This window comes from Bufo bufo, chromosome 2 (assembly GCF_905171765.1).
Source record: "Bufo bufo chromosome 2, aBufBuf1.1, whole genome shotgun sequence".
NCBI classification, from domain to species: Eukaryota; Metazoa; Chordata; class Amphibia; order Anura; family Bufonidae; genus Bufo; species Bufo bufo.
The window spans coordinates 585645553-585659771 of NC_053390.1; the positions used below are offsets into that span (position 1 = coordinate 585645553).

General features: G+C 41.6%; 1 protein-coding gene across 1 annotated transcript in view; it reads left to right on the forward strand.

Moving 5' to 3' along the window:
• The window catches only part of ARHGEF38 (Rho guanine nucleotide exchange factor 38), a 120756-nt gene that overhangs the window by 53104 nt on the left and 53433 nt on the right, over positions 1-14219 (forward strand). Inside the window, exon 4 of the mRNA XM_040420492.1 lies at positions 2260-2407. Coding sequence (XP_040276426.1) covers positions 2260-2407 — 148 coding nt within the window. The remainder of the gene's footprint in view (positions 1-2259; positions 2408-14219) is intronic.

Sequence of the window (14219 nt, forward strand, 5' to 3'; positions counted from 1 at the left end):
GATGGTGCTCTGCCCTTCAGTAATATCATACCGACAAATGGAAAGAAAATATTCAGGCGGCACTCACCGATCAGTGCAACAGGCTTTTTTAATCCTTAGGTGGATCGCTGGGTACATCAAAAAGCTGAATACATGAGCAATTGTAGCTGAATACATCAGAAGCTGAATACATCCATGGCTGAATGCATCAGAAAGCTGGATACATGTCCCACTGCTGCCACCAATTGTAACGGCATACAAGGCAATGCTCCAAACTCCCGAACGGAACCTCACGAATAGCTGCTAGCAGACGAATAGGAAACGCACCCAAGCGGCTTACACTCCTAGCAATCAGTCTCTAACAGCATACAGTGAATCCCCCCAAGAACGAGACCAAGCTCCGTGTTGAGGGTAAAGCAGTGGACAGCCAGAGCTGTGTGTTTATTGTTCTTATATAACATTGTTACACATTAGTACCACCCACAGGGTTTTGTAAGACAACCAGTAACCACGTACAATACACTCAGACACTCCCACAGAAAATCCTCCCCTCTGCCTGTGATACAATTACCTTACACAATGCCTAATGTAATCATCACAGGCAGGAAAATACACAGTTTTATGGAGTCTTCTGTCCTGGAGATAATTGGGAAGTAATCCAATTTATCTCCAAGGACAGAGGCAGCAATTCAGGATACACAGACACATTACATCCCCACAATGCATCCTGGTTTCCTCCTCTCTGCTCTGGAGACAACCGAGGAGTAATTCAATTATCTCTCAGGACAAAGGGACATCGCCATTGTACACGTGGGGACAACAGGACAAAAATCACTATTCAAATATACAATGTCACAACCATTACAGTAAACACAGACATTTAAAATATCCAAAAATGGCACGAATTAGACCAGGGGCTCAAAAGTTAGTAAAAGTCCTCTGTGAACAAAGGAAGCATGGCTTTTCTGCCCAAAACCAGTTTTTACAGAGTTAGGCTGTGTGAGATAATTGGCTTAACTGGGTGTGGTAAGCCAACTAGGTACAGAAAATACCTCTATTCACAACAGCTAAACTACACAAAAATACATAACTCCTATCAAACTGAACAGAACCCCCACATTCAACTTATCCCCAGATGGCTTGGATCTGAGCGCTCAATATCTGAACAGCGCTCAGATGCCACAAACACAGTCAAATCACCATGAGGTTTAAGTTTAGCATGGGCTGATGAGAGGGCCCATAATCCTGGGGCAAGAGGCTGGCAACCAGGCTTCTCCAGCACCCAGTGGCGAGGTTGGTTTCGCCACAGCTATGTACATAAATAGCTGGATTCAAAAGCTGAGTACATATGAATATGGCATGGGATGGACTTACATACAAGCATGCAGTGGTAGAAATTCGGCGATGGCCGTTTCGCGCGTCAGCGCTTCATCTGGCCCTTGGTATAACTTGCGCGTCCATGCCAGTTATTTAAGCATTGGCTCCGGCGTCTCACCATTGTGACGTCATCCGCTGCGTCACTAATGCGGTGCCTGTCTCCTCCCTGAGGGAGGTTCTGTACTGTTTCTATGCCCGCAAATTTTAATACATTGACATGTTCTATTACACGTGGGCAACCTTTGCCTGAACTTATGGATAAGACGTGTTCCCTGATCCTCTCATTTAGATTTTCCAACGCAAATGGTTATTCACTCGCTGCAAGTGTTTGCATTTTAACCTGGAAAACGCAATTATGTTTTTGTTATAATGTATGTTTATTCATTCTTTGCACAAGTCATGTATGTTTTTAATGACTAATCATGTATGTAAATTAGGCTGTGCCTTTAAATACTTCACACTTGTTTGTATTCACTTGCTTGCTACACTACTTTTTTCACTTTAATTGGATGTGCAGCTGCTTTTTTCCTTTTTCCATGCAACAGATGATTCATGTCATCTGAACTGCAGGCACTTCGATCTCTACACTGACCATGCTGCCCTAATTTTGGACTGATATATAGATAGAATAGGGTAGATAGATAGATAGATAGATAGATAGATAGATAGATAAGGTAGAGCTGCAGAGTTCTGCTTAGACTGACAATAGGGGCCAGCCATGCCTACCTGATCCTTCGCACTGCGGTAAGAAGTCAAAAATGGTGAAGTGCTGGAGAGGTTCTTAATTCATGTATTCATTGTGTGTAATTCATGTTAAACCTGCTAGTTCTCTGTAGTTAGTAATATATTATATCCACATAAAGTCGGCAAGACATATTCAGAAGTGTTAATTCCTGTCTGCAGGTGAATTATTTGTGGAGATTAAATGTCCACTAGAAGAAGTGTACAAGATCTACTGTTATCACCATGATGAAGCCCACACTCTACTCGAGTCCTACGAGAAAGACCCAGAAATGAAGGAGTATTTAAGACAGTGTACACAATCATTAAAGTAAGACCATTTTCAAATATAGTTTTAGTTTATTCTGAACATTTTAGGTGTTCTGTCTTCATACAGATTCACACAGTGTGCATTCTAACATTCAGCATAAACTATTCCTGTCTTCCAAATAAGATAACTGTTCTTTGTAGTCTAACTTGTTTATTGGTAAAACAGGATTGTTGACTGGTAAAACAGGATTGTTTGGTAAAACTACAAGAATACAAATAGCATGTATAAGTATAAAGTATAGATAGCATGTACTACAACATTTTCATTAACACTGAAGCACATGGTAAAATGGCTGCCTGTAAATAAGATTACAAGTCTAGCTAACTGTAGTAACAACTCCCTGAGTAACAATTACGACTAGCTGAACAGCTCTGCATAGCATCATATCCCTGAAATAAAGGTAGCTCTCTCCCCAGATATGCTTTTACAAGGATGGTGGAGTTTGAGAAGGAGATATGTGCACTGGAGACAGGAGACTTCTCTTTCCCAGGATGCTTTGCACCCCCACAATACAGTACACCACCCACAATGCAGTAGTATTGTAACAGGTAAAACAAAGTGTAATACAACTTAACACCGCAAGATGGTGCTATAACCACACTAACCACTTGAGAAATACCAAGACTCTGGCAGAATGAACTAGAATAATTTTCTAACCCTGCTGGGCAGAACATCAGGCATTTGGTTTGTATGTCTGGTAACCAAGGACAGCAACTAATAAGGAACATCAGATCCTTTACAAAACTGAAAAGGGTAATAGTTTATAGAAAGAACACTGATCAGAAAAGAGATCATGGAATTTAAAGTTTATTGCTAAACTTGGATTATCTCCTATGTGTATTAATTAGTGAAGTGTCCCCACATCAGCTAGAGTATGATAACCCCAGGGCTTTTTATCATTGACCATTAGCAGCCACCATGTTACGTGGATGCTATAATATGGCACTCATAGCAGTCTATGGAGTCCTGCCATTATTTTCTGCAGATCCTCTCAAGCTCTGTCAGGTTGGATGGGGACCATTGATGGACAGCCATTATCAGGTCTCTGCAGAAATGTTCAGTTGGATGCAAGTCAGGGCCCTGGATAGGTCATTCAAGGACATTTGCAGAGTTGTCCTAAAGCCACCCCTGTGTTGTCTTGGCTGTGTGCTTAGGGTCATTGTTGTGTTGGAAGGTGAAACGTCAGCCCAGGTTCTGAGCACTCTGATCAGGTTTTAATTTAGAATATCTCTGTACTTTGCTCCATTCAGCTTTCCCTCAACCCTGACCAGTCTCCCTGTCCCAGCTGCTGAAAAACAGCAGCCACCACCATGCTTCACTGTAGGGATGGTACTGGGCAGGTGATGTGACTGGTGTCCTGGAATTTAGGCCAAAATCTTGTTTTTTTCAGACTGTAGAGTCTGTAGAGTCTTACAGTCTGAAGGTCCTTAGGTGTTTTTTACAAACCCCAGGCAAACTTTCATGTGTCTGAGGAGATGCTTCATTTTGACCACTCTGCCATATAGCCCAGATTGGTAGAGTGCTGCAGTGATGGTTGACCTTCTAGAAGTTTCTGCCATTTGCACACAGGATCTTTGGAGCTCAGTCAGAGTGACCATTGGGTTCTTGGTCACCTCTTTTACCAAGGCCCTTCTCCCCCGATTACTTAGTTTGGTGGGGCAGCCAGCTCTAGGAAGAGTCCTGGTTGTTCCCAACTTCTTTTATTTAACCACTTCCCATCTGGGCCCTTTGCCCCCTTCCTGACCAGGCCAAATTTTGCAAAACGGACATATCTCACTTTATGTGGTAATAACTTTGGAACGCCTTTATTTATCCAAGTCATTCAGAGATTGTTTTCTCGTGACACATTGTACTTCATGATAGTCATAAATTTGAGTCAAAATATTTCACCTTTATTTATGAAAAAATCCCAAATTTACCCAAAAATTTAAAAAAATCGCAATTTTCTAAATTTCAATTTCTCTGCTTTTAAAACAGAAAGTGATACCTCATAAAATATTTATTATTTAACATTCCCCATATGTCTACTTTATGTTGGCATCATTTTGGAAATGTCATTTTATTTTTTTAGGACGTTAGAAGGCTTAGAAGTTTAGAAGCAATTCTTCAAATTTTTAAGAAAATTGCCAAAACCCACTTTATAAGGACCAGTTCAGGTCTGAAGTCACTTTGTGGGGCCTACATAGTGGATACCCCCATAAATGACCCCATTGTAGAAACTACACCCCTCAAGGTATTCAAAACCGATTTTACAAACTTTGTTAACCCTTTAGGCGTTCCACAAGAATTAAAGGAAAATGGAGATCAAATTTTTAAATTTCACTTTTTTGGCAGATTTTCCATTTTAATCAATTTTTTTCTCTAACACATCGATGGTTAACAGCCAAACAAAACTCAATATTTATTACCCAGATTCTGCGGTTTACAGAAACACCCCACATGTGGTCGTAAACTGCTGTATGGGCACACGGCAGGGCGCAGAAGGAAAGGAACTCCACATGGTTTTTAGATGCCATGTCCCATTTGAAGCCCCCTGATGCACCCTTACAGTAGAAACTCCCAAGAAGTGACCCCATTTTGGAAACTAGGGCATAAGGTGCCAGTTTTATTAGTACTATTTTTGGGTACATATGATTTTTTGATCATTCAATATAACACTTTATGGGGCAAGGTGACCAAAAAATTGGTTGTTTTAGCACAGTTTCTATTTATTTATTTTTACAGCGTTCACCTTAGGGGTTCAGTCAAGTGACATTTTTATAGAGCAGATTGTTACGGACGTGGCGATACCTAATATGTATACTTTTTCTCATTTATTAAAGTTTTACACAATAATAGCATTTTTGAAACCAAAAAATTATGTTTTAATGTGTCCATGTTCTGAGAGCTATAGTTTTTTTATTTTTTGAGAGATTTTCTTATGTAGGGGCTCATTTTTTGCGGGATGAGGTGACGGTTTTATTGGTACCATTTTGTGGGACATACGCGTTTTTGATCACTTGGTGTTGCACCTTTTGTGATGCAAGGTGACAAAAATTGCTTGTTTTGACACAGTTTTTTTTTTTTTTTTTTTACGGTGTTCACCCGAGGGGTTAGCTCATGTGATATTTTTATAGAGCTGGTTTTTACGGACATGGCAATACCTAATATGTATACTTTTTTTTATTTGTTTCACTTTAACACAATAATAGCATTTTTGAAACCAAAAAAATGATGTTTTAGTGTCTCCATGTTCTAAGAGCTATAGTTTTTTTATTTTTTGAGAGATTTTCTTATGTAGGGGCTAATTTTTTGCGGGATGAGGTGACGGTTTTATTGGTACCATTTTGTGGGACATACGCGTTTTTGATCACTTGGTGTTGCACCTTTTGTGATGCAAGGTGACAAAAATTGCTTGTTTTGACACAGTTTTTTTTATTTATTTTTTACGGTGTTCATCCGAGGGGTTAGGTCATGTGATATTTTTATAGAGCTGGTTTTTACGGACGCGGCAATACTAAATATGTCTATTTTACTTTATTTTTTCTATTTTTAATTTATTTTTTTTATTCCTAACTTGGGAACTTTTTTTTTTTTTACATGTGAAACTTTATTTTATTTTATTTTTTCAACCCTTTATTTTTTTTTACACTTTTCGTCCCCCATAAGGTCATACAAGACCTCTGGGGGACATTTACTTCACTTTTTCATTTTTTTTTCACAGTTGATTTCTCCTGTAACTGGGGCTGAGATAGTAGCCCCAGTTACAGGACAAATGCACCCCTATAGAGGCTGTACAGCAGCAATCCTGCGCTGTACAGCCTCAGTGCAGGGCTGATCGAGGTCTCTGAGAGACCTCACACAGCTCCTGCACACTCTGGTCACGGCGGTCACTTGACCGCCGGGCCGGAACAGGAAGCGCACAGCGCTTCCTGCTCTGCAGACACAGCGCTCGGTGAGCGCTGTGTCTGCAGCGATCGTGAAGGCAGGGACACCTGGGCACTGTCCCTGCCTTGTCTTAGGGTTGCCCTGCTGTCACTGACAGCGGGCAACCCGATCAGCAGCTGCACGATTAGCGTGCAGCTGCTATTTCTGACAGGACGTTTTAAAACGTGCTGTCAGAAATAGACGTCCACCCATAGGACGTTTATATCCTATGGGCGGACGTGAAGCGGTTAAGAATTATGGAGGCAACTGTGTTTTAGGGAATTTTTCAGTGCAGCAGAAATATAATTGTACCCATACAGATCTGTGCCTCCACACAATCCCATCTATGAGCTCTACAGGCAGTTCTTTCTTCCTCATGGCTTGGTTTTTGCTCTAATATGCATTATCATCTGTGAGACCTTATATAGACAGGGGCATATTCCCAAATCATTTCCAATCAACTGAATTTACCACAGGTAGACTCAAATCAAGGTGTAGATCATCTCAAAGATGATCAAGAGAAACGGTAGGTCCCAAGAGCTAAATTTCATGTGTCATAGCGAAGGGTCCAAATACCTATGTCCATGCAAAATTTTTGTTTTGCCTTTTTCAGTAAATTTGCAAACATTTCCAAAATTCTGTTTTCACTTTCTCATTATTGAGTGCAGATTGATGGTGGAAAACTTTTATTTTTATTTTATTTGAGCACAATGCCGCAACATACAATATGAAAAATTTAAAAGTCTGAAGACTTTTTAAATACATTGTATACCCTGAACACTGTACTATATGGGAGGGCAGTTCAGATATTATATAGTACATGACAATCTACTATAGAAACACAACTAGAACCATTCTTGTACCTCACATGGATCCAAAGATCTCCCCATTAATTTCTTCAACTGAACGTGGGGACGTGTGCTTTTGGCTACCGCTCTTTCCCTGTAACAGCTCAGGGGGTGTGGTAAATTTTTCTGCAGCTCTCTCCCCGTAATGGTCACAACTTTCAATGTTAGATGCAGCTGATTGCAGTTGAAGCATGCAACTGATCATGTGTGACCATGCTTATACATCTCACCAAGTGGACGTGCACATTACTGTACAGATTAAACATCAGGGGATGCCATTATAATGCAGTAAAGAAAATGTCTTACAACTGGAGCATTTTTGTAAAAACTGTAAATTACAGAAGTACTGAATTTTTCCCCCCATAAGACAGAATTTTTTCCCCCCATAATGCCCCCTTTTTTGGCCCCAGCTAAAATAATGTCTTCCCAGGTGTAAATAATTTTTTTATAGTGCCCCCATATAGGCCCCAGCTAAAATAATGTCCCCCGTAGTGTAGGATTTTTTTTTCTTTTTACTGTCCCCAGCTTTAATAATGTCCCCCATGTAGGCCCCCTGGTAAAATAATGTCCCCCATAGTGTATGATTTTTTTTTACCGCCCCCAGCTTTAATAATGCCCCCAATGTAGTCCGCCATCTTAAATAATGTCCCCCATAGTGTAGGAATAATTTTTTTAATGTCCCCAGCTTTAATAATGTTCCCAATGTATTCCCCCATCTTAAATAATGTCCCCATAGTGTAGGAATTATTTTTTTTTAATGTCCCCAGCTTTAATAATGCCCCCAATGTAGGGACCCATCTTAAATAATTTCCCCCATGGTTTAAATAATGCCCCCATAATGGCCCACCACAGTTTTTTTGTTTTGTTGATTTTACAAAAAAATAAATAAAAATAAACTCACCTTATCCACTTGCTCGCGCTGCAGCAGTCTCTTCTTTCTTCACTGAACGGGACCTGCAGAAGGTGCGCAATGACATCACTGCGCGCTCCGTGTTTACGTCACCAAGCATATCGCAGGTCCTTCGGCAGGTCCTGCTCAATAAAGAGAGAAGAGACTGCCGCACCGCGAGCAGATGGATGAGGTGAGTTGTTTTTTTTAACCCCTCCTGGGTAAAGTGTACCCGTTTTTTACATCCGTTAGACGGGTGCACTCCTGTCAATCGGCCGTTAAAAACGGTCCCATTGATTTCAATGGGTCCGTCTGACCATGAAAACGGCCAAAAATAGGACATGTACTATGTGAATAGCCCCATAGACTTTCATTGGTGCTAAAAATGGCCATGTTACAGCCGTTACTTAAACGGCCGTCACACGGCCATTATTCACTGTCGTGTGCATGAGGCCTCTGATCATTGTCCCATTTTATACCCAGGACAGAAGAGTCTTGTATTTGTATTCCCCTTTGCCCATTTCCTTAGACTAGTCACCCACATCTTGTTTTTTGAGACAAGAGTCTTGCACAGGTTCTTTCCACCCAGTAACAAAAGAGATGAGACCAACAATGGCTGGGCCCCCACGTTTCCATGGTGCCCAATATCAGCCACATGGTCTGCCTCTATGGCTCATAAAGTCTTGTTAGGGCTCTTTTACATGGGCCAAGGATTGGGGTAATTACCAGGAATGAATGTTTGTATGAATGCCCGTTCCTGATAATTGGACTGACAAATTTCAGACTGAATTTGGGTTGGTATCTTGAGATTAGAGCAACCAGATTCGGGATTTGTATATTGGTGTAAAGTGGCATACACAGAAGATAGGGGGCTTATAGCAAAGCTCAAAAAGAGCCTCCCATTATATAGTAACATAGTATATAAGGCCATCCAGTTCGGCCTGTTATCCTGCAAGTTGAGTTAGAGTTTCAATTTTTTCTTCCCAGGACAGAAGGGTCTAGTGTCCGTATCCCACTTCATGCCTTTCCATGAACCAATTACCCACACCTTGTTTGTTGACAGTGCAGTTCCTCTGGAGACAAGAGACTTGCACAGGTTCTTTCCACCCAGTAGCAAAATTCGATGGCTGGGCCCGCACCTCTCAGTGGCGCCTAAGTGCAGACGCATGCCTCTATGGTATGAACATCCTTATTAGGACCGTTTTACATGGGCCGATGATCAGGACAATTATCAGAAATGAACGTTTTTATGTACACTCTCGACGATCACCTGACAAAATCAGCATCTTATGCTTTGGATGACCAAATACCTCGTACACTAATATAAGCCTTCATTTCCCGACTGAAGAACATCATATTTGTTCTTTTACTAATAGTCAATAATAGTCATAGGTGAATACTTTGCTAAAATCATATTTATAGATTAAATTAAAGTGTGGAACAATTGATTCCTCTGTGTACTTTGAGGGGGGGGATTTGGGGAGGGGTGATGAAATGGCCTATGCTTCAAAGTTTGTAGAATCTTTCAACAAAGACAACTTATAGGAACCTTGGTAAGGTTTGATGCTCATCCGCCCTATACATCTTCTCATTGTACATTGATCAATGGCCTGCACAGGTTCTTCCCAAAGCAAACAATCTGCTGCCTCCAACCACATGACAGGAACAGCCCAGCCTTTCTCACATAGTTTTAATATGTCGTTCTCTTTTGAGAGCATACAATGTGCCTCGTTCTGACACCACAGCCCGACTGGTATTGAAATCAAAGAATATGAGAAAAAAGCTAATTATGTTGAATTGCGGGCATTGAACAAAATGTTAAATAGATGCTCAACATAGAATATGCTTTTATCTGATGCTGAATGACAGCAAAAAAGGGCTTCACCACAAGGAGTATGGGAATTATGTTCCTATTAAAAAGCTTTTTAAAGAGACACTTCCATCAGAAAGGTGTATTTTTTAAACTCAGTATTTCTAGAAAACATTTTTATTTTTATTTTTGGCTGTTTCTTTTTCATTTCTGCAGTACTATACCATTGAAAAAGAAAAACTAAATCTTGTCCTTCTGTAGCAGTCAGCACAAAGAGATCATACTACTATATAGACAAGTAAACCATTAATAAGTATACTGCCGCTGTGAAGGGAAGTATCTGCTAGTATAATAGTAGATTAGTAGAACTGACATAACAGTATGACAGCTCTATTGTTGTCCTTATAGGCCTAGCTAAAGATGCCCACAGAAGAGCATTGCACTTATAAGTATAATGTGGAATGCTGTAATTTTGTCAATCATCCACCTTCCCTCTCTGGCCACAGTGAATGGTCTGACTTAGAAAGTCAAGCAGACAACTGCAGAATAATGTGTATTGATGTTAGCATTTTTAGTAAACCATGGGATACTCTGCTCCATGCCTTCTTTAAAGCATGGCATTTTTAAAGGGTTTTCTGGGACTTAGATGTTGATGACCTATCCTCAGGGTAGATCATCAGCATCAAGTCGGTGGGAGTTCGACACCCAGAAACCATAATGGTCAGATGTTTAGGACGGCCGCTGGTAAATATACAGTGGATGGGAAACCCCAGCACAGACACTACACAGTGGATGGAACCATGCGCTTCTAGTTCCACCGACTTTATTGTTATTAGTGCCAGCAGATTCCCAAAACAGCTGAGGATAGGTCTTCAATATCTGCCCAAGAAAATCCCTGGAAACCAAGACTCTGTGAAGGCATAATTATATATAACTACAGAGGGTATTTTTGTAAAAAGGGGTTCTAGTACCAGTCATTCCCAAAATGTTGATTTCGCTACATTTTTGTGTAGAGACATATACACACGTCCGCAAAATGGTTCCGTATCCGTTACCATTTTTCAATGGGGCTGGAATGTGCTGTCCACATCTGCATTTGCGGATCCGCATTTCCGTTCTGCAAAAAAATAAAACATGTCCTATTCTTGTCCGCAATTGCAGCCAAGAAAAGGCATTTTCTATGAGAGTGCTGGCGATGTGCGATCCGTAAAATGCGGAACACACATTGGCGGTGTCCGTGTTTTGCGGATCCGCAATTTACAGATCCGCAAAACACATACGGATTGTGAATGGACCCTTAATGATATAAAGCAGATGGAAACAGTAAAAATGGAGAGAGAAAGACAATCTGTCACAGCAAGCAGTTGGTGGACCTTTGAGCATCCATGACTGGGAAGGTTTAGCTTCTGAGTCTTGTCCTGAAACCAGTTATTTCCAACACAATACAGACATAGTAGCACCACGAAAAGAAAACAGCTTGTGAAATATATATGTGCTAGACAAATGTCTGCCCAGAAGAGTGTTTTGTTTGCTTTGTGTGGAGTATACCATTGACACACATGGAGAACATTCTTCCTAAGGAACATGGCACCACCTGTAGACACCTGCTATTACTACACCACTATGTGACTGTAGTCAATAGCTCCCATTCAGATTTTATTCTAATACTGTTGTATTACACTGTAGATAAAACATGATTGACGATCATAGATCATCAATGTACATAATATCACCGCTTACATAAAAGATGGATAGATAATAGATTGATAATTAGATAGATAGATAAATACACTGAACAAAAATATAAACGCAACACTTTCGGTTTTGCTCCCATTTTGCATGAGCTGAACTCAAAGATCTGAAACATTTTCTACATTCACAAAAGACCCATTACTTTTAAATATTGTTCACAAATCTTTCTAAATCTGTGTTAGTGAGCACTTCTCCTTTGCTGAGATAATCCATCCCACCTCACAGGTATGGCATATCAAGGAGTTGATCACACAGCACAATGCCACAGATGTCGCAACGTTTAAGGGAGCGTGCAATTGGCATGCTGACTGCAGGAATGTCTATCAGTGCTGTTGCCCGTGAAATTAATGTTCATTTCTCTACCATAAGCCATCTCCAAGGCGTTTCAGAGAATTTGGCAGCACATCCAATCGGTCTTACAACCGCAGACCACGTGTAACCACACCAGCCCAGGACATCCACATCCAGCATGTTCACCTCCATGATCGTCTGAGACCAGCCACCCGGACAGCTGCAGCAACAATCAGTTTGCATAACCAGAGAATTTCTGCACAAACTGTCAGAAACCGTCTCAGGGAAGCTCATCTGCATGCTGGTCGTCCTCGTTGGGGTCTGGACCTGACTGCAGTTCGTCGTCGTAACCGACTTGAGTGGGCAAATTCTCACATTCAATGGCGTCTGGCACGTCGGAGAGGCGTTCTGTTCATGGATGAGTCCTGGTTTTCACTGTTCAGGGCAGATGGCAGACAGCGTGTGTGGATGTCACGGCCTATGGTGTGCGCTGTGACACTGTTGCTACACTTGCGGTTGCCCGCGGCAACGTGTTGCTGTGTGAGCATGCGGTGGCAGTGTCTCGGCCTTCTGGGTGATTGCCGTGACATGGTTGCCATGCATGTTGTTGCCTGCAGCAACATGTAGCTTTCTAGGCTTGTGTGTGCACTTCCCCTTTAAGTGGCTTTCTTCCCTTGTCTGGTGTTGGAAGGGTTAACTCCCTTCCTAGTGTTTTGTTAACACTGGGTTTATGTGTGTGTGGGTGTGGCTGCTTGGGCTATTTAGACTCTGCTGGATGCCTGAAGCTGAGGGGTACTCCAGCCATGGTGTATGCTGGAGTTATCCTCCTGGTCTTCATATTCCATCTGTCCAGTGAGGGCCACCCTTGTGGTCATAGATGTTTTTATGGTGTCTCACGTTTATTGCAGCTATGGCTGTCCTGGGTTCCTGTGTGGTTGTGGTGTGTGCTGTGTCCTTTTAATGTTGGTGTGGACACCAGCACTTGTGCACGGATTCCAGTCAGTGTGTCTGTGGCAGGTAAGTGTGTTACTGGTCTTGCTTACCTGCCATCTCTATAGCTGTATGTGTTCCCCTCTCCTTGCAGCCTGGCCTCAGATAGAGACTCCTGTTCCTCCATGACTGGGATGAACAGGTTGTCTCTCCCCTGCTCCTAAGTGAGGGATTACCAGGGCGACTTAGGGTTTCTAGGTATCCTGAGTATGAGTCGTCCTACCATCGGGGTCCACTCATACAGTGAGGAGTCAGGGAGAGGATTAGGGACGCGGTAGGAGGTGACCTGCTCCCTTATTACTCCTTTTGGCCAGGCTGATCCCCTTTACCCTCTGACACCGCACGGTGGGGGGTTTCCCCCACTCCCCGTCGTGACAGTGGAGTTATGTGGGTGAGCGGTTTGCTGACGTCAACGTTGTGGATCGAGTGGCCCATGGTGGCAGTGGTTTTATGGTATGGGCAGGCGTATATTATGGACAACGAACACAGGTGCATTTTATTGATGGCATTTTGAATGCACAGAAATACTGTGACGAGATCCTGAGGCCCATTGTTGTGCCATTCACCCACAACCATCACCTCATGTTGCAGCATGATAATGCACGGCCCCATATTGCAAGGATCTGTACACATTTCTTGGAAGCTGAAAACATCCCAGTTCTTGCATGGCCAGCATACTCACCGAACATGTCACCCATTGAGCATATTTGGGATGCTCTGGATCGGGCAATGATGAGGCAAATTGTGGCCACACCAGATACTGACTGGTTTTCTGAGAGTAATGGGTCTTTTGTGAATGTAGAAAACGTTTCAGATCTTTGAGTTCAGCTCATGCAAAATGGGAGCAAAACCGAAAGTGTTGCGTTTATATTTTTGTTCAGTGTAGATAGAAGAGTTTTCTTCTGTAGACTGATTATTTTTTTAACTTTAGATTTTTTTTTAACCCCTTAAGGACCGGGCTCATTTTCACCTTAAGGACCAGGCTCATTTTCACCTTAAGGACCAGGCCATTTTTTGCAAATCTGACCAGTGTCACTTTAAGTGCTCATAACTTTAAAACGCTTTGACTTACCCAGGCCGTTCTGAGATTGTTTTTTCGTCACATATTGTACTTCATGACACTGCTAAAATTGGGTCAAAAAAGTTAATTTTTTTGCATAAAAAAATACAATTTTTACCGTAAATTTTGAAAAATTAGCAAATTTCAAATTTTCAGTTTCTCTACCTCTGTAATACATAGTAATACCCCCAAAAATTGTGATGACTTTACATTCCCCATATGTCTACTTCATGCTTGAATTGTTTTGGGAATGATATTTTATTTTT